The sequence below is a fragment of the Trichosurus vulpecula genome, chromosome 4 (assembly GCF_011100635.1).
Source record: "Trichosurus vulpecula isolate mTriVul1 chromosome 4, mTriVul1.pri, whole genome shotgun sequence".
Lineage (NCBI taxonomy): Eukaryota > Metazoa > Chordata > Mammalia > Diprotodontia > Phalangeridae > Trichosurus > Trichosurus vulpecula.
The window spans coordinates 293,809,625-293,837,217 of record NC_050576.1 but is presented as its reverse complement, the minus strand read 5'-3'; the positions used below and the strand labels follow the sequence as shown (position 1 = coordinate 293,837,217).

General features: G+C 43.3%; 3 protein-coding genes across 3 annotated transcripts in view; 2 read left to right on the top strand and 1 right to left on the bottom strand.

Moving 5' to 3' along the window:
* Positions 1–2,398, top strand: part of CCNYL1 (cyclin Y like 1) — a 71,265-nt gene extending 68,867 nt beyond the window's left edge. The window contains exon 10 of the mRNA XM_036757364.1: positions 595–2,398. Coding sequence (XP_036613259.1) covers positions 595–711 — 117 coding nt within the window. The 3' untranslated portion in view covers positions 712–2,398. The remainder of the gene's footprint in view (positions 1–594) is intronic.
* An 11,069-nt stretch (positions 2,399–13,467) lies between these two features.
* FZD5 (frizzled class receptor 5) lies at positions 13,468–16,527 on the bottom strand. The gene is made up of 2 exons (XM_036758151.1): positions 16,044–16,527; positions 13,468–15,791 (listed from the first exon to the last, which is right to left on the bottom strand). The coding sequence occupies exon 2, from the start codon at positions 15,514–15,516 to the stop codon at positions 13,738–13,740; it is 1,779 nt and encodes a 592-aa protein (XP_036614046.1). The 5' UTR covers positions 15,517–15,791; positions 16,044–16,527; the 3' UTR covers positions 13,468–13,737.
* Positions 16,528–22,948: 6,421 nt separating this feature from the next.
* LOC118848750 (60S ribosomal protein L21-like) lies at positions 22,949–23,500 on the top strand. Its single transcript, XM_036757763.1, has one exon. It carries the CDS (start codon positions 22,983–22,985, stop codon positions 23,460–23,462), a length of 480 nt encoding a protein of 159 aa, XP_036613658.1. The 5' UTR covers positions 22,949–22,982; the 3' UTR covers positions 23,463–23,500.
* Positions 23,501–27,593: the final 4,093 nt, after the last annotated feature.

Here is a 27,593-nt window from a genome sequence, read left to right as displayed (position 1 = left end):
TTATCTGGTTAATTTATGTAACAGTATTAGTAGGACATAAAAGCCAACTTGTAATTGGAATGAGTTTTTTCTAAGAATGAGCAAGGTGAGCTGAACAAGACTTAATGAAGCGTGATTATGCCAGTGAATATCCGTACATTTCATTGCCTTCTTGGCATGGAATTTTATTATAAGTAAAATCACCTTTGACATGTTTTGAGTGTTTCAGTTGAATCCAAGGTAGACTTCTTTATTTTTCGCTTCCTCTACTTATTAGTACAGTAATGCACTTCCTGTCTAATGTGGACATCAGATCCGTTGAATTTACACAAATGTACATGAACCATTTTTAAGTGAGCGAATGAGGTTGTGATAAGGTGATCCTTTTTTAAAAAATGGGAAATGTTATTTCTGGCAGTTGAGAATTCAGGTTTTTTTCATACCCTTATTCCATTTCTTCTCTCTAATATTCTTTACAGCAACAAAGGACATTTTGCTGTAGCTTACAGGACAGAAGCCAGGAGTCCTAAGCATAGGTTCTGTTCTCACAGAGACTAATAAAGAGGGAGGCTCTGAATTTCTGAAGCCTTGCTTGTCTCTCTGCTCCTTCTCTAGGCTATTTCCAGACTGTGTGAAGACAAATACAAAGACTTGTCCAAAGCTGCCATGAGACGATCTTTCAGTGCTGATAATTTAGTCGGTATCCGCCGTTCTAATGCCATCCTCTCCTGAAGGAGGAGTGAGGTGCAAAGCGTCAGAAAGCCAGCATCCGTAAAGAGCGGAGAAATGCTCCCTGCCCGACAACCAGCACGATGGTGTTTTCAGCAAGAGGAAGGAAGGGCACTGACTCCAAGGGACTCGGGGACCTGAGGATCACACTCCATAGGAAAGATGGGACCTTGTCAAAGCAGCACATTCTCCTGTCCTTTTTAATGTATCCAGAGGTGCAAAAACAAACTTTATAATGAAACCTCCTGAATCCCATCCCATACACAGATGTTTGCTTACTGTGTAGGCCTATAGCTGTGAACTATGTAAGTTTTTTTAAAAATTAGTAGTTTTAAATTTTAGCATTTAAACACTAACCATGTGACTAGTTAAAAAGTTCCCTCCACCTTTCCAACCACTCCAGAACCTTGCTGCAAAAATGCCTTTCAGAGTCAATGCAGTGTTAACTTTAGAACATGGGACTCTTAAATAAAGTTTCAAGCCACTTAGGAGCAGATATTTGTACCATTGGTCAGCATTGAAAGGTTTTTCCTCCTTACTTTGTTACCATTAATGCTGCTAATTACTATTAGCAATCAAATTAAGCTGCTGGGCAGAGTGTATGCTGGCTCTGGATCACCGTGTTATCCTAGTAAATACAGTATGCAGAGAGTCTTAAGTATTGGGTTTGTGAGCAAAGAAAATTTATATTGGGTCCATGCTGCTTGTGAATTATGGTGCTTCTCATTTTGTTCCTTTTGCTCCTACTCTGAAAAATATGCAGACTACAAAATTTTTTCATGCATTTAAGGAAGTGGGTTAAAACACTTTAATCTTCCAGACATGGTGATCCAGCGACACATAATTAGTCTAACATGCTGTTTCTGAAGTTTTATTTTCCGAAGCGCCATCATGCTATATTTAAGTGGAGTTTACAGTGCAAAATACGGTTTATCTTCTGTCTCCTAAAATTTCTGCTTCTAGATTTTGGAGGGCTGGAGGGAAGAAAGGGGAAAATGGTAGGGAATTGGATTCACAATGAATCTGTAATGAATTAATGATTAGGAAAAATTGGACTCAGTGATAGTGATAGATAATTATTCTGTTCCTAACATATCAGACTTATCCAAACTTTTTAAACTTTATGTGTAACTTAGATGTAGTTACAGTTTTGTTCCTTCTCATTCTTGGCATCTCAAGAGAAGACTTAATCACAAGGTCAAAACGAAACAAAACATTATTTTTGGTTTTTGAAAGGTGGGGAGAGGGAGATTCAGGAGATTGTTGTCCATGCCAACCAAACTCAAAATAGATCTGAAACATTAGAGCATATTAATAATTTTACGTGTCTTCTCCCTTCTCCTTTATGTTTAGAGCCTAGGTGTTTTGCCCAGTGAACAAAACATTTCTGGTCTAGGAATCCTGTGTCCTCTTCCTCCCAACATAGTAATGCTACATATTAAACCCGCAGATCTGAGTGCTGCAGGCCCCATTGTTGTCAAAGGAAAAGAGCTATATAAATGATAAATAATGGTATTTTTAATATTTCAATCTACCAGCTCCAGAAACATGGTTTATGGAGTTTGGAGCTTGGAGCTTCAGGTATTGATTGCAGTTTTATTTTGAAAAGAATGCTACAACTTCAGGTGGTTTTTCTTTCTCATGTTTATATTAAAAGAAAAGCTAATAATAAACTCTATTTTAATTAAAATGTGGTTAGTGTGTTTTGTACCCTTTTTTGGTCCTTAACAAAGCTTGACCTAAGTGTTTTAAATTCATTTTCTTTAATTCTTTGGACCTAACAGAGGGTTCCAAAAGCATTTTCCAACTTTCAGTATGCTTATTTGCAAATATCCATTTGACCTGTGCTTCATTGTTTATAATTGGTTCTTATATTCAGACTGTATTTTACTTCTTGTTTTGCAAATGAAGAACATTTTGCTCTACAAATTGTGTAAAATATATAAGGTATATCTGATAAGATCTGAAGATAGTTTGGTGCATATATTTGTATATATTTGGTGTTTATTTTTCTTTAAACAGATTTAAAGAATGGATCCTATGTTTAGCATCTGCATGGAATCTAGAGGTTACTTAGTCCAACTCCCTTATTTTAAAGATGCATATAGTGAGACTCATATGTCAAATGCCTTGCCCAAACAAGGGCCTTCCAAGTCCAGGCTTCTTTCCACCCCCAGCTGCTGTCCTTTCGCCAGGAGATCTTCACATCCTCCCCTCCCCCCAAGGCCATTAGCATGTACTAGTGGGTCAGCAATAAAGAACTGCATAAAGAAAGGCACTTTAATGATTACATCCCATATGCTGCATGTCACTGCTTACTCTAAAACATCCTGATAAGCTAGTAGCATAGCAGATAGGATTGAAGTCTTGCATGTCAGAAGACCCTAGCTCTAATCCTGCTTTTGACACTTAGTTGTATAACCATCAACAAGTTACCAAACTTCTGAGCTCTTCAGTTTATCTGTAAAATTGTGATGATATGATAGTGCCTGCCTCACAAGCTTTTTGAGAGGTTCAAGTGAAACCTTGGAAAGTACTTTGCAAACTCTGTAAATGCAGTTGTTATTAAAATAGCTTTAACCTGTGGGGGAAAATGAATGAGCTCAATGAATTATCTGATGTCAGTGTTAAGGCTAAGAATTGTTTTTGAAAGTTTAATTAGTTTTCAAGGTGTAGAATTTGTTCATGAATCAAAAGTTTAAAATAGTCTCAGAAATCATGAATTATAGAAAGTAGGCCATTATACTATGACAGAAGTTGTCAAAAACCATTCAGAAATTTCCCTTATCCCTACCCTAAAGAAATCGGTGTTTCTGTATTTCAGTCTCCAGAATCCTATTTTAAATTATACTTATGATAATGGAAAACTGACCTAATAGCACTAGATTTATTTTACATGGTTTTCTCCTATGGGGGGGATGTAAAAGGATCATGTACCCAGGAAGTACGCAGGTAGAAGAGGTTGAATTTCCTCTTAAAGGCTCCTTGAGAGATTTAGGATATTTTTTAGAGCTGTTGAGTGTAAGAAATCATCACTAAATTATGATATTATGCCTTCTTGCTTGGTGCTTAGGGTGGCTGAGGACAAGTCTGTGAATCGACAGCTGATGTAACTGGACCTCATATGATTGGTAAATGGTAAATCTGATAAATTTTTACTCAATTGTTATATTTTTTTAAAAACTCATTAATTCATGATATCAATACAGTTTAAAAAAATTGCAGAATCAAACAAGGTGATTGCTATTCCAGTACTCAGTCATCCTATTCAGTGCTATGTTTTTCATGGTATAAAATTATGAGTTGGTATGACTATTTTAGGTTTTATATTTCCAGTGACTAGAAGAGTGGAAATAATTACATGTAATCCAAATACATATTAAGCCCAAGGGAAAGGAGATGGCCAAGGTCAGGTAGGCATTAGCATGAGTTGCACTCTAATTCAAAGTATGTCGTTTAGTATAATTGCATTTTATCTCTCTTTTGCTTTATTTCTCAACAGGAACTGAACCATTTACCAAAATGAATTAATAATGATTTGGGTAGGTGGGCTCTAGCATATGACTACAACTCTACAAAAGGGCAACCCAAGAGGTCAGCCAGGTGTTGTGGAACCTGGAGAAGACATAGTAGTATTTTCCTCTGTTGGCAAACTTCCCAAGGTTCTGTAGCTGGGAAAGGTATGATGAAGTAAAAATCTCGGGAACATTCTTCTGTGAATTAGATGTGCCTCTAATCCCCCAAAATATGATTTTGTGAAAATGGCACATTGTTTCATGGGGTTGTACCCATCTGTTCATTTTGTCCACATATGCTTTTCTATGAAAATCTATTGAAGATTCAATTGAACTTTGTTTGAATGTTCTATTGCCATTAAAATTTCAGGTCCTTTGTTATCGGAAGAAGATGAAAGACTGAAATTAGGTAACTTAATACTTGAGTGTTAAGCAACAGATAACTCTCCAAGCCCTTATCAAGTTGTTAGCAAGGCCCTACTACCAAATTTAAAACCTTTATTTAACGTTTCCGCTTGTTACTGCGCTGTCCTCCTATTTCTGGTCAGCCTGAGTTCCATCAGAACAGTTCAAACCTAGGATTGTAATCACTGAACAAAAGGGCAGGCAGAGCAAGATTAGTCCCATCTCAAACCCAGGTATTCCTATTATCAAGAACTTGTAAATCACCATTAACTGGACAAGGTGACAAACAAGTGTCTTATTTGTTCTCATGTTTTAGGCCTTAGGAGGAAAAGCTCAGTTAACAAGTCCAGCCAATGTTGCTATTAAAAAAAAAAAAAAAAAAGCTCTCACCCAGCCCTTCTTCCCAACCACATTAAGAAAAAAAGTTTTGACTTGTTCTCTGACCCCAGAGCTGCATTCTTGAATGCACCGTGATCTGGGAAACTACTAGCTGGCTGGCAGGGAATTGCCTAAGTGAAGTCCTGGTTTCTAGGCTTAATCTTTAGATGAAACCCAGCATCTATCAACAAGTTAAGGATTAAATTATCCAAAGGCTAAATACTCTGCCCACGCTAGCCTGGCCCTGTACCTGAATGAAATTTAGAAGATCCAGAAGCCCTTCAGCCCAGGCCCTTCCCTGAGCTCTCACAGGCACAATCTGTTTGGTTTCTAAGGCGATTTCAAATAAAAACTATTTAAAGTGGTTTTGTCAGGTGAGAGAACAAGGACTTCAGGGTTGGCATAAATGTCAAGAACACCTGTTTGTGGTTTGGGATCTGGGCATCAGGAAGGCCATCTGGAAAACTAGAGGTGTAAAGAAATTGCAAGATAAGACTTTGCAGATAAATGGAGTATTGCTAAGAAGACTTTGCAAACAATGAAATGGAGTAATTGATTACTTTAAATCTTATCAGAACGTCACTAATTTTGAGGGTGGGATTAGGGAAATTCATTGGTTCCCAACTGCTTAAGTTGGTAAATTATAAGGCAATTATAATGTCTACTGAAAAAGACCTCAGTTAAAAGTCATTAAGAAGGTACACAATTTAGTACTGCACCATTCTGTAATGTACACATTATTAAATTTACTATTTCTAAATTTTTAAAAAATTATTTTTAAATTTATTTATTTTTACTTGTTACCAGCAACTGTCATCTACCCTCATTCCACCAGCCTCTCTCACACAGCCCGCTTGGCTTCCTAGAACTCAGGCTTTTTGGTTCTTACCACAAATTCCTCTCTTGTTCCCCATCTTGCCTGCCATCCAATTCCTCCCACTGTATATAGTTGGTTGGTGCCCTTCTCACTTCATCTGACTCCTTCTCCCTTATAAGCCTGCCACGGCCACTGGGCCAATGCTGATTGACTCCATTTAGCTCTCTTTGCTAAATTTCCTGCTACTGGATGCCAAAGGAATGTTGAGAAAAGGTTCAGGCATGGAAAGCTGGTTATTCATGCTGTCCAGCTTAATTGAACCCTTAGCCCACTATCTAACTGTTCTTTCATTCAACTGATACCCTGCTAAACTCCCCACATTGATGCCAATCCACCTATTCCAACACTCGAAGCAGTTGGTCTCCATTGAATGGGTGGGAGGCCATCCAAGGGAAAATTCTCACATCTGTAACGTAGTGGGGAAAAGCCTGGTTTTACAACTGGAAGAGCTGGTTCTTCCCAGCTTGTCATCTTCACTGCCTATGTAACTTTGGGCAAATCACCTCACCTCTTTAAGGACTATATTTTCTCATCTGTAAAATGAGGAGAGTGAACTCATGACCTCTGAGTTCTCTTCCAGCTCAAGAAATGATTCTCTGCTGTATCCTCATCCCTAATTTAACCTTGTCCTTTCCTCATTTCAAAGATCTGTTCTTCATTCTAAAGCTAACCTCTTCCAACTGCTGAATAAGGTTCTCCCCAGTTCAACCCTAACTTCTGAAGAAGCTTAGTCCTCCATTTATCCTTTTCTTCTCTGCCACCTTAGCTGATCTCCCTGTGTGTGGTTTCCCCAGTCTTGATAAAAGCTCAGTTATACTGCCAAACTCTCTCATAGCTATCTTCTTTATTACTTTTAACTGACACGCTCCAACTGGTGTGGTTCCAGTCCTTGACACCTCTGTTTCCTCAGCCCCTTCTCTTTGGCAGTCTGGCTTCCATTTTCCACCTTTCTGCTTGAAATTTCTGGAAGTCTGTAGTAATTTTCTTATGAGTTGAAACAGGCTTCTTTAATTCTCTGCAGAATTTGTCACTGTGGACCATCCTTTCCTTGAAACTTTGACCTTGGCATTGCACTTTCTGGATTTTTTTCCAATATGACTTCACTCCCTCTTCTCCCCAGACTCACACATTGGATCCTCCTCATCCATTAACTGTGAGTGCTTTCAAACTTTGTCCTTCTGGTCTATACTCTCCCTCAGAACTGAGCTGTCTTCCAGGCATTAGTTGTCACCCTCTGCTCATGGCTTCCTGATCTGTCTCCAGTCACATAGAATGATTCAATTTCAAAACTGGAAAAGACCTTAAAACTTCTTTCTTCATCCCATTCCCCTCCCTACCCAGTCTAATTTAAATTTCAAATGCTTATTGAACATTTCCACTTTAATGTCTTGTAATTATTTCAAAGTGAAGATGTTAAAAACCAACCCATCTTCCCTTCTAAAGATCTCCCTAATTTACCTGATCATTCTCTAGTCATTTGGACTCAAAATGGACTTTTTGCTCATCTTTCCTTCACTTTCCATGTCTACACAGTCACTAAATACTCGGTTTTTTTCTTTCAAATGCTTCTCTCTGCCCCTTCTCTTCTGTCACACAGATTCATCTGTCTGATTCTAGGTTTTCCTCCTTTCATACCTTGCACATAACCTCAGACTCAGCTTAAACATCAATCCTCAGAAATCACTAGTAGCTGCCCACTCACCCAGGATTAATAGCCTAGTGTTATCAATCTGGCTAACGCTGACCTTCAGTTTTTTATAGTCCTCTATATTCCTTTGGTATCTCCGAGACCTTGATTAGGCAAGCCACTTCTCTGTTGTGTCAGTTTCCTCATCTGTACAATGAAGTGTTGGACTAGATGATCTCCCTCCTAGCTCTAAATTTTATGAATCCATGAGCAAACTCACATCTACTGCCATATTTTTGCATAGGTATTTCTCCCCACCCTTTTCCACTCTTCCCTGCTGGTCCAATACCTTCCATTATCTTTCTCCTTTCCCAGCCTTCCCACACCTGCTCTAGCCTACATCAGTTGCCTTTTTCTCTGGACCATTTTACTTAAGCTGGTGCCCTATCTTTCCAGTCCTAAACTAGTACCTGCCTTCTACTAATATTTCCTACTTATCCTGTATGTTTGTATAGATTTGCATGGAATCTCTCCCATGAGTTTTCGAGCTCCTTGGGGGCAGGGATTGTCTTCTGTCTTTTTTGTGTTCCCAATGCTTAGCACAGTGCCTGGCACAGAGTAGGTATTTAATCTTGATTGACTACATTTCCACATTAGCTCTTTTGATATTCATACATGTCCTGTTTGTTCTGCCTCACAGACTAGATTCCCTGAGGACGTGTGTTTTGTACTTATTATAGTGTCCCAAAAGTCTGAGTACAGCCTTAAACTTTAGTAGCATATGACTTAATAAACCTTTAGATGTTATACAGAGAATTTTGGGACATGCAGCTAGCATGAGAAATACTTGATACATACTTGATTGTAGAAACATCTACCTTCTCTCCCAACACAACCAATGCCACAGGGAATCATAGGAGGAAACTTTGCAATAATCCTCACATTAGAATGGATTGTTTTGTGAGATTTTTTAAACCCCACTAGACTAATTCGGCTGGTGCAAAATAATTTGAGTCTCCACTGAGGTAGCTCTGCCACTTAGCAAAGAGGTACCGTCTTTATTCTTCTTTGGCATAGCTCTTGCCATGAATCTGTTGCTAGCCTTTGGATTCTGGATCTGTGTGCTCTCTGTCCACCTTTCCTCAGATTCCTCCTTGGACCTAAACAGGATCAAGCAGAGTTTGAATGAAGCCATATCCAGTGTTCCTAGATTGGCAAATGAGCTTTATTTACTCCTGTTTTGCAGTCATCCATTGTCAGGTTCTTTCATCATTTTCGAGCTCACTGTTATCCTGAATACTAGAACTCTGAAATAAAGTAGAAGCCTTGTTTGTCATGAATAATGTGAAGAATTTTTTTTTTAAATATTAAGGATTCTAATGAAGCATCACTGGAGTTTTGAGCCTTCATTAAAGCAGTTAATTTTCATATCAACAAATTTTAGCATTAATAAATTTCAAAATACTTCTTAGGGACAACCTAGTTCTAGATTCACTATTAGTGTAGGAAGAGAATTTGAGAATTCAGGTCAGTTTTTAGGAAGAATGTCCCACTGATTTTCCTAGAAAGGCCTGTCTCCCAAGGAAAGGAGAAAATTCATTTCCACAGCATCTTCTCATTTTTTCCCATTGCTTTAATGGTTTTTATTTTGATCTACATTAATCAAGAACAAAGAAAAAATAGACATTTCTTTGTTTTCTCATAAATAACTAATCTCCATAATTTTATAAAATCTCAGATGATTTTACCTTTTCACAAATATAATACATAAAAAAATTTTTTAAGTAACAAAGTCAGCAATTTAAGTATCTGGAGACTAAACATAACATAAAACTGTTTTGTCTACTGAATACAGGGCACAAAATAGCCACTCCTTAAGCAATGGATTCAGAATCATAATCATGTTAATAACTTATGTTTCCAAGTTGATTGTCTGCAATGTAGAACTACCACTGGCAGAGATGAGTGGTCTCCCTGTTCAGTAGCATGTGATTTGTCAGGATGCTAGTTACTGTATTACAATAAAATAGGCACTCTACAAGTTACATAGCTATTAGAGAAATGATTAATGCCCTGTACTCGACTAACTACTGACTCAGTGTTTGCCTCATTTGGCTCAGTAATTAATTCACCTGCACCAAACCCGTATCAAAGGTCGCTAAATCTCTCATATATATAATATATATTTATATTATGTATACATATATATACACAGACGACCACGAAACAAAATTATACTTACATAGTTTGTAACAACATGTCTCAAAAGACGTACCATACACTGTTGGTTAAAATGGATCCAAACGAGTGGAATCTCCCATCCTGTCCTGCTCTTTCTTTTCCATCCTCCTAATTCCTTGGTAGCTGTTTAAACCCATAACCCTGTTTGAACCCTGTTTCCTTTGAAGTTTTAACTGCCTTCTTTTGGAGTAGGATAGTTGCCATGTCCCAGGCTGTCTGAAAATTAGGAAAGGCTAGCAGAAATCAGGTAACTGACGAAGGTCCCCCACCCCTGTCCAGATGTGTGAGGTGTGTGTTGTGCCCAGAAGTGGATTTTCAAAGTTTCTCTCTCTCTGCCTCTTATTCCTCCTATAGAAAACCAAAGTAAACAAGGCCTTTTAAGGTTCAGGTAGCAGTTAATTAAAAATATATAAGCAGATTTCTTAGCTTTGGGATGCTCATTCTGTGTGTGAAAATGCTATCATCAAGCTTCTATGTGTGAACCAGGAGGCTTTCTGGCCTAGCAGCCAGTGGTACAACGAGTGCAGCCCTGGCTTAGTGTATTGTAATGAATGTCCCACTTTGTAAACTGTTTTGCACCTTAAAAACAAACAAACAAAACACACAGACAGTTGGGAGAGAGTTCATGGATACCAGTAGAAAGGGGAAAGAGTTTCATATAGATGATAGACCAAGAAGGCATCTCCTAGTCATTTAGACATTTTCAGACTGTGATAATGCAGTATAAATAATTTAAATTCAACAGGTTTCCCGAAAACTTGTCACCTTAATTTAATACATGGGTCATTAACATGACAATTCTGCCCCTCAGGGTACCTTGCTTAGCATTAAGATCTTTATAGTGCTTTAACTTGAATGGACAGCTGGGCTCAAATTGCAAACCCCCATCTCCTGTGGTAGAGGAGTCTGCCAGCCTAGGTGACTCAAACATCCACCTGGGCCTAAAGAAGAGGTGGCATGGAGGGTGGGGGCATGGCTACATGATGTCACAAGGAATGGATTTGAAGGGTGGTGAGATAGACTTGGGAAAGGCATGTAAGGTTTTGTGTCTTTCTCTTTTAAAAGACAAAAACGAACAGGTTTTTAAGGCAGCTTAAAAGGATAAGGATGTGTGGCTTTTAGGGAGTTAGAGAATTCATCTAACAGTAGGAATACTCTCACCTGTCCATGAAAGTGCAAAGATGAGGAATTTAACCCTGGAAGTATTGCCTGGCTTCAGACACGCTTGGCCCTCATCTACAGTGTAACCTGTTTTCATTTACTAACCTGTTTTCATTTACTAAAACATAGGTTTAAAAAAAAATAAACTACCTAGCAAACCAGCCTGGCATTTTTGCAAACTCCCCAGATTTTTTCATTTTCCCCACCTCATTCCAAAACCTACATTCCTATACAGAAAATGCAGAATTACAAAAGGCCAACCCGAATTGGAGATAATTTAAACTAAAGGCTATTATGTATACTGTGGAAATGAAACTGACTAGGTGCAGGGAGGAAATTCCAACAGTGACCAATGAAAAGTGCGTCCTCCATGTAATTATGGAAGGGTTTTTGACTATAAAGGGAAATACTCTCCAGAAGAATCCAGGATGAGGCTCTCAAAGCAGAGAGAAAAGAGTACACACAATGCCACATCCCGCCCCCCCCCCCAAAAAAAAACCCTAAACCTGTGGCTACAGCTTTTCCATTCTGAGGTCTAGCCCTCACTACTCAGAACTAGGGCATACTCTAAGCCCTTCCATTCTCATCTCTTTTTTTTCCCCAGGTAAGAGAGCACCTGTATAGACTTGGAAGCTAGCACCTAATCGCTGCCCTTATCACATGAGAATTGTGTTTTGGTGCTCCCTACAATTCTCCCTACAAGAATTCATGCATTCTGAAGGCAGACTTAGAAAGGGGTCTAGAAATCACAGCTTTTTCCTCAGGATATTTTTGGAATTCCCCTCCTATCTACCAACCCCATGTTTTACCCAGGCAAAACCCATCTACATTTGTTCTATTAGGGACTATGCATTTTTCAGTACCTGGGACTGAGGAAGAAAAACCTGCCTTGGCATACATTTCTTCACCAATGTGTATACATAATAGTGCAAACAATAACTGAAAGGCCCAGGCCTCCCATACTAAGAATTTGCTTCCTAGACAACTTGAGTAAGTTTTCATTGCTTTGGGTATTCAGTTGGCTCAAGTTCAGCTCTCACTAAGTCTTGTTTAAAAAAAATAAAGTGGTCTCCCACCTTCTCTGCTCAATAACCCCAATGGCTTTTGATCAGTGGCTAATTAGATTTGGAAAACAAACATGGACTTTTGAAACTGCCAAGGGACCAACCTGCAAAGTATATACTCATTTGTTCTATCCTTACCAGACAAAACATTTTAGATTATTATTCGGAGAGGTTTGCTGGGGAAGTAGCTGCCCACCGGGCTATGCTTGGAACCTAGTGGAGTCTGTGGAAGACACAGAGGTCCATAAATTAGCTAATCACTGAACCCAGGCAGCTTTGACCAATTGACCTTAAACTTGTCCAGAAGTTGGGACATTTATTTTTCCTTCTTTGTTTTGCTCTTCTCTAGATCCTCACCCCCACCCCAGATTTCTAAGGAGCATGGAAAGCAGAACTGCATTCTTTAGGAGCTCAAACTGCAAGTGCCCCCAGGGGAAGAAGGGGGAGGAGAATGGGGTCGTGGACCAGAAAGAGGTATTACCAAGCTGCAGCGCACATTGAAGGATAGACATAGGAAATGACTCCGAGCCAAAAAGGCAGTTTACAGTGTCAAGTCAACGTAAGAGGCAAAAGGGCCCTGGTAAACTACAAGGGTCAAAACTACACTAGCCAAGTCCCTCCTGGGTTAACAAATAGTTAATAGCATTTGGTGAGGGGTTGGTGGAGATGTTCTGTTTAGATTGTTGTGGCAAAGAAAAACACACATGAATATATTTTTTAAAAGATTTCTCCATCTCCTCCCTAAAATTCTAAAAAGATTAAGACGTAGTTTCTATGTGGCAACCACCAAACTAAGTACTTGCAGAAGTAGGTAACTTAACTTAACTTTCCTGGCAGGCAAATTTCCCTTTTAAGTGAATAGGACACTTGAGTTGAAGTTCTTCCCCCTCAACCAACAGCTAAGTTTCACAAGGCTTGAAAATTACAGCTCCCCAGTCTACTTTCCATGCCTCCGAAAGTTTGCACCAGATAGTTTAATCGACCTACCTTTAACGTTAAGGTTACACTATACCTCCAGAACCAAAATCTCTAGTCCTAGAGAATGGGATGCAGCAAACAAGCTTGAGAAACAAAAGTTGCCGTGTCTTCCCTCCCCACAGCCTTATCACTTTGGAAGACCCTAAATACATGAAAAAAGCACTTCCATGGAATTTCGCACTTTCCCAGTTTCGAGGAACATCTAGCCATGCAAAACAAACATGAGATAGCCTTAAAGACACAAGAAAACTGTACTGGTGTGGGCTGGAGACAGTCCTATTGGCTCCACCAACTCCACAGTCAGATGCCCAAACTTACCCTGTTCACATTTAAAAACACACAGATCTTTTACAGGGTATAACAAGCTAGAAAAAGTTCATAAAAAATAGATACAGTTGAACGTCATCATAATGCCCAATCAGAATTTTGAAGCCAGCCCTCCCTCCTCCCCAAAGCCAAGGTACGGTTCATTGCCAAAAAGCAACTTGTACCCACACAAGATCGAAAATGAGAAAATTTTTTAAAAATTATATTTAAAAACAAGGTCCCTTCAGAAGTCCCGGGACTATCGTGTTCCACCTCAAAATTGTCTCTTCTCCCTCCTCCCAAATTCCGAAGTGAAGCAGCAGCAGCAGCACCATGAAGTCAAAACAAATGACCTGTTATAAAGCTACCAAAATCAGTTCAGAACAACTCCCCCCACCTCCCGCAACCCCGTGCCTCCAGCGCCCGGCCTTTCAGCCTGTTCGCAGCCAGCCAGGCTCCGCCACACGTGAGGCAGGGCTACACGTGAGACAGGGACACCTGCTTGTGGTAGGCGGGGGCACCCGGGCAGGGGGCCCCAGTCCTGCAGCCGGTCAGGGCCGCGCTGGCCTCCGCGTAGTCCCGGGCGGCAGTGGCCCCGCCCGACTTGTGGCCCCGCTGCGGGCGGCAGCAACAGCGGCTGGTGAAGCGCCTCCAGGACTCCACCGTTTTCCCTGACCAAATCCAGACGCCCGAGGTGATGCCCACGAGCAGGCACATTAAGTACTTGAGCATGAGCACCCAGTACTCCGGCTTGGCCCGGGGCTGCCCGGGCTCCCCCGCGGGGCAGGGGCAGGTGATGGCCCGCTCCCAGCTTTCCCGGGAATGTTGCTCGTACAGATAGCAGGCCACCACGATGCTGGCCGGCACGGTGTAAAGCACAGTGAAAAGGCCGATGCGGATCATAAGCTTCTCCAGCTTGTCCGTCTTGGTGCCACCCTGCTTGATGACGCTGCGGATGCGGAAGAGGGACACGAAACCCGCCAGCAGGAACAGCGTGCCCGTGAGCAAGTAGACCACGAGTGGGGCCAGCACGAAGCCCCGCAGGTAGTCCAGGTTCTGGTTGCCCACGTAGCAGATGCCGGCCACGGGGTCGCCATCCACAGCACTCAGGGCCAGCACTGCGATGGACTTGACGCTGGGGATGAGCCAGGCGGCCAGGTGGAAGTACTGAGAGTAGCCCGCGATGGCCTCGTTGCCCCACTTCATGCCGGCCGCCAGGAACCAGGTAAAGGAGAGAATGACCCACCAGATGGAGCTAGCCATGCCGAAGAAGTAGACGAGCAGGAAGACCACAGTGCAGAGCGCCGGCCCAGTGGTCTCGTAGTGGATGTGGCTATGCTCACGGTTGCAGGCCACGCTGGCGTGGCCCATGACCAGGCGCACGAGGAAGCCCAACGACACGAAGAGGTAGCAAGCCGACAGGAAGATGATCGGGCGCTCGGGGTAGCGAAAGCGCTCCATGTCAATGAGGAAAGTGGCCACCGTGGTAGAGGTGGAGACGAAGCAGAGCACAGACCACAAGCTGATCCAGAAAGTGGCGAAGGTGCGCTCGTCCGGGCTGAAGGTGGGCTGGTAGCAGGGCACTGCGCAGTTCAGCACCCGGCCCGTGCGCACCTTGTTGAAGAGCGGGTGCGTTTCTTTCAAGATGGGCACGAAAGGATCCCGACACTTGCAGGCGCCGCACTCCCCGCCAGAGGACGCCGAGCTGCGCGGGGCGGGCTGAGTGGGTTTGGCCGGGAAGGGCCGTGGGGGGGCCGTAGTGGCTTCGCTGCGGTTATAGTCCATGCACAGGGTCTCGGCGTCCCCCAGCACCGGGAGGCGGTCGCAGTTCATGCGCTCCGGCCAGGCAAAGCCGTACTGGCGCATGAGCGGGGAGCAGCCGGCCTTGGCTCGCTCGCACACCGAGCGGCAGGGAGGCAGGGGCTTGGGGTAGTCGGGCAGGCAGATGGGCGTATACATGGAGCACAGGAAGAAGCGCAGGTCCGGCGAACAGTGGATTTCCACCAGCGGCCAGAACTGGTGCACTTCCAGCCCAGCCTCGTCCTGGGTGTCGTGGTTGAACTGGTTGGGCATGTGCGTCAGGTTGTAGCCGATGCCCCTACACATGGGCACCGTGATTTCCTGGCACACTAGGGCCTTGGAGGAGGCCTCTCCCCACCCCGCCAGCTGCGCCAAGAGCAGCAGCAGCAGCGACAGCAGTGGCGGTGGCGGCGGCCCCGGCAGCCCAGGCAGCGAGTCCAGGTCAGGGCGAGCCATCTCTGCCCCGCTCCCGAATCACTCCAGCTCCGTCCCCTTTCTCCTTGACCCTCCTAGGGACCAAGATTGGCAGCAGAAACGGGAACACTTTTTCTCAGTCCCGAGTAAGGCTGGCTTCTTCAGGCTTTCAACCTGTTGGTTTCTTTTTCCCTTATATGAAATCCCTCCCAAGACAAGCTGCCACGAAGCGGCTCCGGCGCCACTGGCTGGGCTTCAGCTCCTAGCCGGCGCCGCTCCGGGGATGGGAGTGTGGATCCAATTCCGGGAGCAGTGATCTTAAAACAATAATCACAGACACAGACACACACTCGTTATTAAAGAAAGCAAAGCTACTCACAAGTTCAACTGTCCCTTAAATCCCGGAATCAAACTCATTAATCTTCCCCCCCCCCCTTCCTCTGGGTCCACGGCCAGACCAATCCGAGGCCCCCTAACCTTACACCCCTGCCTCCCTCTGGAGAAGGGACGCAACGAGAATCGGACTCAGGATAGGACTGGGGTAGAGCCCGGGACCAAGCAACTCTCACCTCCTCGAACCGTGGGCAGTCCTCTGCCGGCTACCTGCGGTGCTGGGGCCGGGATACTACGCTGAAAACCACGGAAGGAGATTCAAAGCTGAGCCTGGCCCAGGGAGGTTCTTTCAGATTGTAAAGTTGGGCAGCGATGGAACAGCAGCCAGCGGCGGCACATGGCAGCAGGTGTGCGCGGCAGCTCAGGGAAGGGAGCCCGCTAGAACTGCCCCCGCCCCGGACTGGGGGACCAGCTGGGCTCTGGACTCCCGTGGGGGCGGGTCACTCCCCCTCTCCTACGCCTCGGTGTCCTCCTCCTCCCCGGCCTGCAGCTCCCAGCATGATGGGCAGGCAGGGGGCGGGGCGCAAGGCTTCAGGGTCCTCGGACCCCGCTCAGGGCTACTTCACCTGGACAGGGGAGGAGTGGGTAGAGGAGAAACAGAGATGAGAGTGTCTGCCTTGCCTCGAGGGCTGTGTCCTCAGTCCGTCCTCGCACCGGGGCTTTGAGATAGTAGTAGCCGATGTCTGTACCGGCTTTCCTCTTCTTTCTTGGGGCTCACAGCAAGTAGATTCCGTGTCAGGGGCTCTCTCCGCGCCGGACGCGCTCCGCTTTCTCCTCCCAGTGTCCAGCGTTGCCTTCTCCCGGGCAGAAGCAACTGCCCCGCTCAGACTCCGGCTCCGACTCCGCCCTCGCCCTCCGCGCTCGCCCCCACCCCCGACTGACACAACAGCCCAGGAACCCTAGCAGCGGGCTGACCGGCCTCTCCACCCCCTCCCCTTGTCACCTGCCTCCTAAAGCCGGGCCAGAGGCCACGCCCCCTTCTCTCGGCCCTGCCCACGGGCACGCCTCCTCCGAGAGGGGCAGCACATGCCACGCTCACTCCGAGTGGGGCAGCACATGCCACGCTCACTCCGAGTCTCCTCCCACTGCTCCACTGCCTCTGCCTCCAGGTCCGGAATTGTGCAGTCCGGGCAGCACTCGCCAATCCCCAGCCTGCAAGACCACAGTGGGCGGAACCTATGCTAATCTACCGTCTTGAGATCCCGAGCGGGAAACCCTCCAGATTAAATTCTGCCCTCCTTCTCTCCCGCGCCCCACCCCCAGGATTTGGGGTTCTCGCTTTGCTTTCTTGCTCCCTGGCTCACTCGGTACTTGCTGGTGCTGGCTCTGAGGGCCTGGCTCTCTCCTCTTGTAGTTAGGATCCTTACAGATTCCAGCCTTAACAAAGACTAGGATAAAGAATTATTCTTAGCTTTCCACCTGTCTCCCTTTCAGTAGTGCACGAATGCCAAACCTTCCCTAGACTGGGGATGGAATAAAAAAGAATTATGTCGGGCCTCTAACAGCTGTCTCAGCCCTGGGTGCAAGCATTAGTGTCCAGTCGTGGCAGAAAAACTCAGAACACGAACCAACCTATACAACAAACGTGAATACAAGCCTGCGTTTGGGAAATTTAATCGAAGTGGGCGCCGAAATTGGTTTGCACTTTCCGGCAAAGAAAAAGAAAATATAATCAGGGAAGAGGTGACAATGGGGAGGTAAGGAATGCTCCCCCTCAACCACCCCCTCCACACACACACACATACCCGCCAGCTCTCGGTAGGGTTAAGCCGCTCCCCAGCCCCCTGTAGGGGTCCTGTGGTGGTGCACAATGCAACTGGAGACTCGGGACAACCTGCTGGGACTCCTCACTGGTCTTACAGTTGTTGCGCTCTCGGCTTAGGTTATTAGACTGCAAGTTTTAAATGTCCTAAAGAGTCTTCCTTCTGAATAGTGATAATTAGGTAGGAACACGGAGGTGTTTAGCATGCTTGAGAAGTCTTTCATTCACATGCAGAGAAAGAGGTAGGGTTTTTTTTTTCTTTCCTATTTTGTTTCTCTTCCCCTCCCCCTCTTCGGGGGAGGAAGGCTAGTGAATCCATCGGGATGTGAGTTAGTGGATTAGGTTTATCTGGTCCTTAGCCCTGAGTCTCGACATCCATCTATAAAATGGGAGAAACACCGCCCCCCCTCGCCCCCATTGAAAGGGCATAGATTTTTGAGCTAGAAGGGATTTCCGAGATCATCTAAGCCAGGAATTCTTAAACTGGAGTCTGAATCATCTCTGGTTTTTTTCATATACATCTATCTACATACATGTACATATTGATATATGTATATATACATATTGATGACCATTTCAATATAACTTCTTTCTTTTGTAATCCAGCGTGTTTTATGCATTTAAAAACCTTCCCAGAAGGGATCCATTGGCTTCAGCAGACTTTGGTCAATGTCGTTGCTGAGGTTGTTTGGCTTTTGTTCTCTAAGAGAGAGTGAGGTTGGTGACTTTGCCCAGCCCTCCCTCACTTCAATCCAATTCACTTGCAAGGTCCATGAAACCACAAAAAGTTCTTAAGGAACCCTGATCTAGCCCAATTTTCCAGTTTTACATATGAGGAAACAGGGATGAGGCCCAGAAAAGTGGCACAAAGTCACACCCATGGCAGAGACAGACTTCCAAACCAGGTCTTCCAAGTTCAAATCCAGCATCCTTCCCACTGTCCCAAGCTGCTTCCTCTCTGCTGTTATGAAAATCAACAAGTATTTGTGCATGCTTGCTATGGACCAGACAGTGCTAAGGGCTAAGATACAAAGAAAGACCAAAAATGGTCCTGTCCTCACAGAGCTTATGTTCTAATGAAAGAGATGATATATACAGATATAAGTATAATAGGATACAAAGAAGGTAGATACAAGGTAGCTTTAGAGGGTATAAGCCTAGCAGTTGAGGGGCCTGGAAAAAGCCTCTTACAGAAGGTGTCTTTGGAACTGAGTCTGGAAGGAAGCTAGAGATTCGAAGGAGCCACAGTGAAGAGGGAAAGCAATGTAGGCATCATTGTATATGAGGACCAGTAAGGTTGTGGGATGGAGTAAGTGGAAAGGAGAGAGAAGCCTGGAAAGAGAGGAAGCCACCAGGTTGTGTAAACAACCTGTAGCTTTAAATGGTAAACATAGGAGTTTAAATCTGATGCTGGAGGTGATAGGGAGCCACTTCAGATAATGACGTGGTCATATCTGTGCTTTAGGAAAATCACTTTGGCAGCTGCCTGGAGGCTGGATTGGAGTAGGGAGGATAACTTGAAGCAAAGAGACCAGTAAAGAGGCTGTAAAATAGTCCAGGCTAAAAATGATGGGGGTTGGACCTGAGATGGGGGCTGTCACTCGAGAGAAGGGGATGGTTTCAAACTATGGCAGAGCTAGCATATCAGGAGACATCGCTGAGGATTGTAGAGCTGGAGAGTAAGTTTGGAGCTGGCCAAGGTTGGCTATAGCACTGCAGTTTGGGTCTGGGTGCAAGTCCTACCCAAACGACTTTAGGGTTCTTCATTTTGTTCACTCTTTTTTATCATGAGAAAGACGATCTCTAATTTGAGAATCAAAAGTGGTCCTTCTCTGAGCCTCGTTTTAATCATTTTTACAATGAGTGGTCTGAATTAGATTATTTTCAGAGGAGATGAGGAAATGGAATAAGCCTACCTAGGACCAGGCGATTGATCCTCACAAAAATTTGGGGAGGTAGGTGCTAGTATTATTCCCATTTTATAGCTGAGGAAACCGAGGCAGAGGTTAAGTGACATGCCCAGGGTCATACAGCTAGTTAAATGTCTGAGGCCGCAGTTGAACTCAGGTCTTCCTGGTGCTGGGCCCAGTGCTCCAACCACTGTGTCACCTAGCTGCCTAAGTGGAATTGAATTTAAAGAATTTATAAAAAATTCCTACAATGAAGATGAGATTTATGTAACATAATTTTAAGCGATTTGAAGTATGGGACTATATACCATATAGCCTTGGACATAAAAGGACAGAAAGACCTGAGTTTAAATTCTCCTCCCCCACTTACATCTGTGTAATGGTAAGAGAGTTCTTTAATCTCTCTGAACCTGTTTTTTCATCCTTAAATGGATAAAGTATTTGTAGTACTGACCTCATAGGGTTGAGGATCAAATCAGATAATATATGTAAGGGGTTTTAAAAACCTTATAATTATTACATTTCTCCTCCTCCTCCACCTCCTCCTTCTCCTTCTTCTACTACTACCTTCTTCTCCTCCTTCCTCTCCTTCCTCTCCTTCTCCTCCTCCTTCTATTCCTTCTTCTTCTATCTTCTTCTTCTTCTTCTTCTTCTTCTTCTTCTTCTTCTTCTTCTTCTATCTTCTTCTTCTTCTTCTTCTTCTTCTTCTTCTTCTTCTTCTTCTTTCTTCTTCTTCTTCTTCTATCTTTCTTCTCCTTCTTCTATCTTTCTTCTCCTTCTTCTATCTTCTTCTTCTTCTTCTTCTTCTTCTTCTTCTTTCTTCTTCTTCTTCTTCTATCTTTCTTCTCCTTCTATCTTTCTTCTCCTTCTTCTATCTTCTTCTTCTTCTTCTTCTTCTTCTTCTTCTTCTTCTTCTTCTTTCTTCTTTCTTCTTCTTCTTCTTCTATCTTTCTTCTCCTTCTTCTATCTTTCTTCTCCTTCTTCTATCTTCTTCTTCTTCTTCTTCTTCTTCTTCTTCTTCTTCTTCTTCTTCTTCTTCTTCTTCTTCTTCTTCTTCTTCTTCTTCTTCTTCTTCAGTGACCTGCCCAGGGTCACATAGCTGGTCAGTGTCTGAGGTCAGATTTGAACTCACATCCTCCTGAGGGCCAGTGCTGTATCCATTGTGCCACTTAGCTGTCCGTTTATTATATTTATTCTATGGAGCAGTGTATGTGTTGTTTCATATCCGATTTGTGTGATATGTTACATAATTATGTTGATGAAATCCAAGCTCAGAGTTAAGCAGTTATAAATACCCATTGCTGCATATGAAGGAGGCTTAAATAATAACAATTCCCAACTTTTACGGCACAGCCTTCATTACTGAAGGTTCTACAGATGTTTATATTGTGAATTTTGGAAAGACTTGGAACTTGACAGCTGCAGTAATGGGCAAGGGGAAGAGACTCTCTTAGCAATAGCTGAGGAGAACAGTAGCATCCCAGGCAAGAAGGGAAGAGAAACATTATTCAGTGGAAAATGTGTGGGGACTGTGAGCGTCCCAGATGAGAGACTATGTCTCATCCTGAGTTCTGGGCAGCAACTTTTGCTTTGTTGGGACTGGACAAATGTTAGTAGTAGTAGCTAATAATAACCCCCCAATAATGACTCTCATTAGAATTTGGCCAAAATGGTTGTGTTCATTGGTTTGCTTCTGAGTGAAAAGGAATAATGGCGCCTATTGGTTTGCCAACCCTACTTTCTTTCTCCAGCTGTTCTTTAGAGGTCTTCTGTTACAATACCAATCCAGCTTATTGATATCTTCTTGCACGTCTAGAGTGTCTTCCTCCCGGAAGCTCAAGGCAATTCAGCGAGATACCCAAGTAGGAGAGTATTAACCTCATTTTACAGGCAAGGAGCCTGACCAAAAGGTGACTTAACCAAAGTCATTCACTCATTAAGTTCCCGTTATGGAACAAAATAGAATTTGGCTACTGATTCACAAGCAGCTTTTCTATGAAATAAAAAATACTAAATGATAGTAAATGTATTCTAATATTTAAACATTGACAGATATATATAAAGTGTTCCCTATGACACCAGGACAAATAGACTAGAATAGATAGAATGTAAGACTTGGAGTCAGAAGCACCTGAGTTTGGATCTTCCCTCAGTCCCTTACTAGCAGTGTGACTCTGGACACTTAATCATCCTCTCAAAAATTTTTTTTTTTGGTTCCAGGAATTGAAGTTAAGCTTATTGGCCAAATCACTTAACCTCTATGAGTCTCAGTTCCTTCATCTGTAAAGTGGGCATAATATCTTGCCTACTTACCTTACAGATTTATTGTGAGGAACGTGCGAGTGCTATAGAAATGTGAATTATTATGATGTCATTCTATGCATATTTTATTCTAATGTATTTGAAAGTTCTCTATTTTAGGACTGAAGGCTTGTAGTTTACAGCTTTGATATCTTGACTACTGTGATTAGCTGACAATTTTCTCTGTACTACACAGAGAACAAAACCACTGGATCCAGTCTCCTTCCAAAAATGAGACCGGATCATGTGAAATATACCTTGTTTCTGGGCTTTTTTTCCTAACTGTCATTAGCTATCTCAGTCACTTAGGGATGAGTTAAATTTAACAATGACTAAAAAAGATTCATTTTCTCTTGCCAAGGTTTAAAGTGGAAGAAACCAGATGTCTGTCCGTCTGTCCGACAATGACATTTCTGGCTTAGTTCCTGTTAATAACATAGGCAGAACAGCTCCAGATTTCCTCTAATTACTGCTCTTTTCATTGTATCCAATATCAATACCACAATGTAGCCAGAGAAATATCAAAGGGGTGTGAGAGGAAGCATGATACAGTAAATATCAACCCAGCCTCTGAGACATTGATTCATTTATCGATGAAATTGCAGCCCATTCCCTTTCCCCCTATTAAAGAGATGCTTTAAAAAAACACCAAAGTATCTTTCTTTTCACGAACATTTCAAACCTTTGTCTTTTCCACTGCTTATCCTTTCCCTTCTTTGACATTAGAAGAGATGTGGGGGCCATTTTCTTTTTCTCCCAGAGGAAGGCAGACCACCTCAGATGTAGGGCTATGTTATAGGTCCTTCCCCCTTTACAATACTTGACAGGGCTGTGCTAGAGAAAGTGTTAAATCATGTAAATGAACAGGATTTAACTCCTACTGAGAAGGTGCCCTTGCTAGCTAATTGCATCTGAATCTGTTTATGCTAGGAGTAGGAGGTGGAATCATACCTAAAGCCATCGAACTGCCCCTCAAATTTAATAATGCTTTCCTTAATAGAGGAAAAATTGTGTTGGGGAAAGCACTAGCCTTGGTGTCGTGGGAGAAGTGTCCGATTCCTATCTTTGTCTTCTCCAAGCTTTTAAACCATAAGCAAGTGTTCCTTTCCGCCAGCTCCGCCATATTCCAGTGAGTTGCCAAAATGACGAACACAAAAGGAAAAAGGAGAGGGACACGCTACATGTTGTCTAGGCCCTTTCGAAAACATGGTGTTGTCCCTTTGGCTACGTATATGCGAATATACAAGAAAGGTGATATTGTAGATATCCAGGGTATGGGCACAGTTCAGCAAGGAATGCCCCACAAATGTTACCACGGCAAGACTGGACGAGTCTATAATGTTACTCAACATGCTGTAGGCGTTGTAAACAAACAGGTTAAGGGCAAGATTCTAGCCAAGAGAATTAATGTGCGTGTTGAGCATATTAAGCATTCTAAGAGCAGAGATAGCTTCCTGAAGCGTGTAAAGGAAAATGATCAGAAGAAGAAGGAAGCCAAAGAAAAAGGCACTTGGGTTCAACTAAAACGTCAGCCTGCTCCACCCAGAGAAGCACACTTTGTGAGAACCAGTGGCAAGGAACCTGAACTGTTGGAACCAATCCCCTACAAATTCATGGCATAAATGACTGCTAAAAAAACAATAAAAAAAAAACTTGGATTAAACCATAAGCAAGTGCCTAGGCTTCAGTTTCTGCCCCTCTGTAAAACAGGGACCAAGGCCACATAGCATGATCGATACAGAGCTGGCCTTGGATGCAGAGAGAGCTCGCTCAAATCCCACCCCTCATCTGCCCTGGACACAGGGACCTTGGACCAGGGACTTCACCTTTCAGCCCTGGACAACTTTCTAAGGCTATGAGTAACAGAGGAGGTGCCTATCTGCACTTGTGAAGGGACTTTCCTCATGGGGGACCCTACAGAGCTAGTTGTCTCTTTGTTTTAATAGAGATACTAATATCTCTGTTTACTTCAGAGCATTAATATCTATTCTGATGGTTCCAGCTATGCTGCCAGCTCTGAATCTATGTAACTCTCCTGTTGGGGAGCCTGCACAAGAATTCCAGGTAGTATTTTGTCAAATGCTTTCTAAAATCTGGTAAACTGACTTATGTGATCTGATGCTGAGCGAGGGGAGCAGAACCAGGAGAACATTGTACACAACTAAAGACACACGGTATCTGTGATGACTAACTTTGATAGTCTTGGCTCCTCTCAGTAATGCAAGGCTCTAAGACAGCTCCAAAGGACTCATGATGGAAAGAGCTATCCACATCTGGAGAAAGAACTACAGAGTCTGAATGCAGACTGAGGCAAGCCATTTGCTCTCTCTTTTTTCTTTCTTCTTTTTTGGTTTTGTTTCTTCTTTCTCATGGTTCATTCCATTGGTTATAATTCTTCTTTACAACTTGACTATTGTATAAATAAGTTTAATGTGAAGGTATGTGTAGAACTTAGATTACATACTGTCTTGGGGGGAGGGGGGAGAAGAGGGAGGGGGAGAAAACTTGGGACTCAAAAACTTGTGGAGCTGAGTGTTGTAAACTAAAAATAAAAAAATAAATTTAAAAAAATAATATCTGGTTAACTATCTCCAGCTTTGCTCTTGGTCCATCACTTTAGTAACTCTGTCAAACACTGTCATGAGGCTCAAACAGGAAAACACAGGTAAGATAAAGCACTATAAATGTCAGCTATTATCATTGTGATCTCTACTAGTAGTGACTAATAGCCCTGTGCCTGGCACATAGTACGTGCTTAATAAATGCTCATTGACTGACTGATTGTGTGCATTTATTAAATGCCCATTTATTACTAAGTGGATGGAGTGACCTTGCAGAGACTACCTTGTCTCTGTGGTTCTAGTTTCCACATCAGTAAAAGAAGAGGGAATTAATTAAAATGACTGCTAAGGACCCTCTAGCTCTCACATTCTATGCTCTAGGATCAAAATTGAATCCTGGCTCTGCCACTTACCACCTATGTGACATTAGGCAAATCACTTTACCTATCAAGGACTCAGTTTCCTCATCTTTAAAATGGGATTGGATTAGATGACTTTTGAGTGACCTCCCTTCTGACTTTTGATCCTATGTGCCTGCATATGTGGAAAAAGTTAAATAGCAGATATGACCTAGTTAAAATGAATATTAGGGGAAAAAAAAAACAGTGCTACTGGGCCATGTTCTGGGGTAGACCATATCAAAGAAAGTGACTTTTGTTAAATCATGAGAATCCATTTAAGCTGTTCTAGGACTGTCAGGCAGCCTACTCTGCTCTTCATCAGGTCAATAAGCATTTATTAATCACTTACTACTATGTGTCGAGCATCGTACTAAGCCCTGGGGATACAATGAAAGGTAAAAACATGATTTCTTCCCTCAGAAAGGTTACATTCTAATGGAGGAAATAACATGCAAATAACTGTGTAAATACACGATATATACAGTATAAATGGATTGTTGTTCATCTTTCATTCTCAAAGGGGACCAAGCGAATTGGATTTAAGCGAGGCAGAGCTATGCAAAGTCATCAGCCTCACTGTCTCCTCCAGAGTCATGGGAGTCCAGTGGCAAGACACAGTTCAAGATGACTGGCGATGGCCCGTGTAAATGAAAGGTAATTTTCAGAGGGTAGACACTAGCAATGACAGCAGAGGGGAGAACTGGGAAAGGCCTCCTGAGGAAGGTCAGATTTTAGCTGAGTCGTAAAGGAAGCCAGGGAAACCAGGAAGCTGCTCCTCACATATGAGGAGCAGAAGGAAGACCGCAAGCTGGATTGTAGATTAGGAGGTGGGGCATACGGAATACAAAGCCCAGAAAGATAGGACTGGTTGTAAAGGCCTTTAATTGCCAAATGGAAGATTTTATATTAATCCTTTGAGCCAACAGAGTAGGGGATGACATGGTCAGACCTACACTTTAGGAAATTTGCTTTAGCAGCTGAATGGAGACTGAATTGGAGTGGGGCAAGGCATGGGGCAAGGAGGTCAATTAGAAGACCATGTTATCAATCCAGTTATGATAATGGAGCAGCGTCAATAAAAGTGGAGAGAAGGGCATACGTAAGAGAGATGTTGACAAGGCAGAAACAAGACTTGGAACAGATTGGATGCATGGAATGAGCCTGAGAGATGAGGGAAGGTTGTGGGGCTGGATGACAGGGAGGATGGTGGTACTCTTGACTGCTGGGAAGAGTGGAGGGTTTGGGGAAAAGATAATGAAGTCTGTTTTGGGGCATGTTGAATTTGAGATGCCTATGGGACATCTTGGGCAGCTGGGTGGTGAAGAGGATAGAGTGCCAGGCCTAAAGTCAGGAGGACCTGAGTTCAAATCCAGCTTCAGCCCCTTACTATCTGTATGACCCTGAGTGAAACACTTAACCCTATTTGCCTCAGTTTCCTCATCTGCAAAATGAGCTGGAGAAGGAAATGGCAAACCACTCCAATATCTTTGCCAAGAAAAGAGTTGGACATAACCAAAACAACTCAACCGCAACAACAACATGGGATATCTAGCCCAAGATGTTCAAAAGGTGATGCCAGACTGAAGCTCAGGAGAGGACTTAGGTCTAAATTCACATACTGATTACAGCTATCCCTTCCGCGTTACAGGGGTTAGGGGTACACTGTCCCCTTGATCTGGAAAATCTGAGTAAAGTTTTTTGACTCTCCCTTCACACCAGACAAGAAGTCTGAATCATTGTGGTATCAAAAGATAAAACAGGTTGATGTACAATATTATACATATATTTTATGTATTTCTGAGTTTCTAAACGTTTTCTGTGACGTCTTCTGTCTTTTGCATACCATCTGTGACTTCCTCAAAACTCCTCCAAAATTCCCATTTAATTTCTTATGCAAACCCTCAATATATCAGAACTGTGATGGGGAAAGTGGCAATGTGGAAGGGATAACTAACTGTACTGCATTTATCCTACTAGTCAGACCCGTCATATCCTTCAATGACTCTAAACTCGTGGGGGTGTTCACATCCAGTGCAATGGACTATAAGACAGAAGTGGGGAGGAGAGAAGAATCCAAACTTTGATTTCATTGCTGTAGGGAATTCCCGGTTGATAAAATGCAAACCCTGTCTTTAATCTCTGTAATTTACAGTTTTCGAGGGGCTGCCTTCAGGAATCCCTCAGAAGTGAAGTGACTTGAACCCAGTTCTTCCTGCCCACAAGGCAGACATTCCATCTACTAGCATCTTGCCTCTCTCCTCCTTGCCATAATCCTCCAATCTCAATCTGCCAGTACCTCCCTGATCCGCCTTCTTTTCCAACCCTGGATGACGAGGGGGACAACTTTCTCCTTTTTTTGCCTGACCCAGTTGGTGATCAACTTATGCACCGAAGCTCTCGGACCAGGATCCCTTTCATCCCCCCTACTTTTATCCTATTGAGGCTTGCTGTTGATGAGATGCATGTGAAATGTCTCATCTTTTAAAACATAAATCTTCCACATTGATCTTCATATCCTGCTGCAGAGGGTTCCCCAGGTCAATTGTGTATGGTAGAAAGAGTTCCTCCTTTTATCCATTTTAAACATGCGTCCCTTTCATGTCATCTCATTCTCTTGTTCTTTCCCAAGGAAAGTGAGTTTGGCTTTGTGGATATGAGACACAGAGGATTGAGTGGAGACCATCATCTTACTTTGTGCCGGCTACCCAAAAGGCCTTAGGCACACCAGGGAGAGAGGGATTTGAGCCCGTGACTTAGAGGTGGGAAGGAGCTCCATTTTAATTAGTCATAG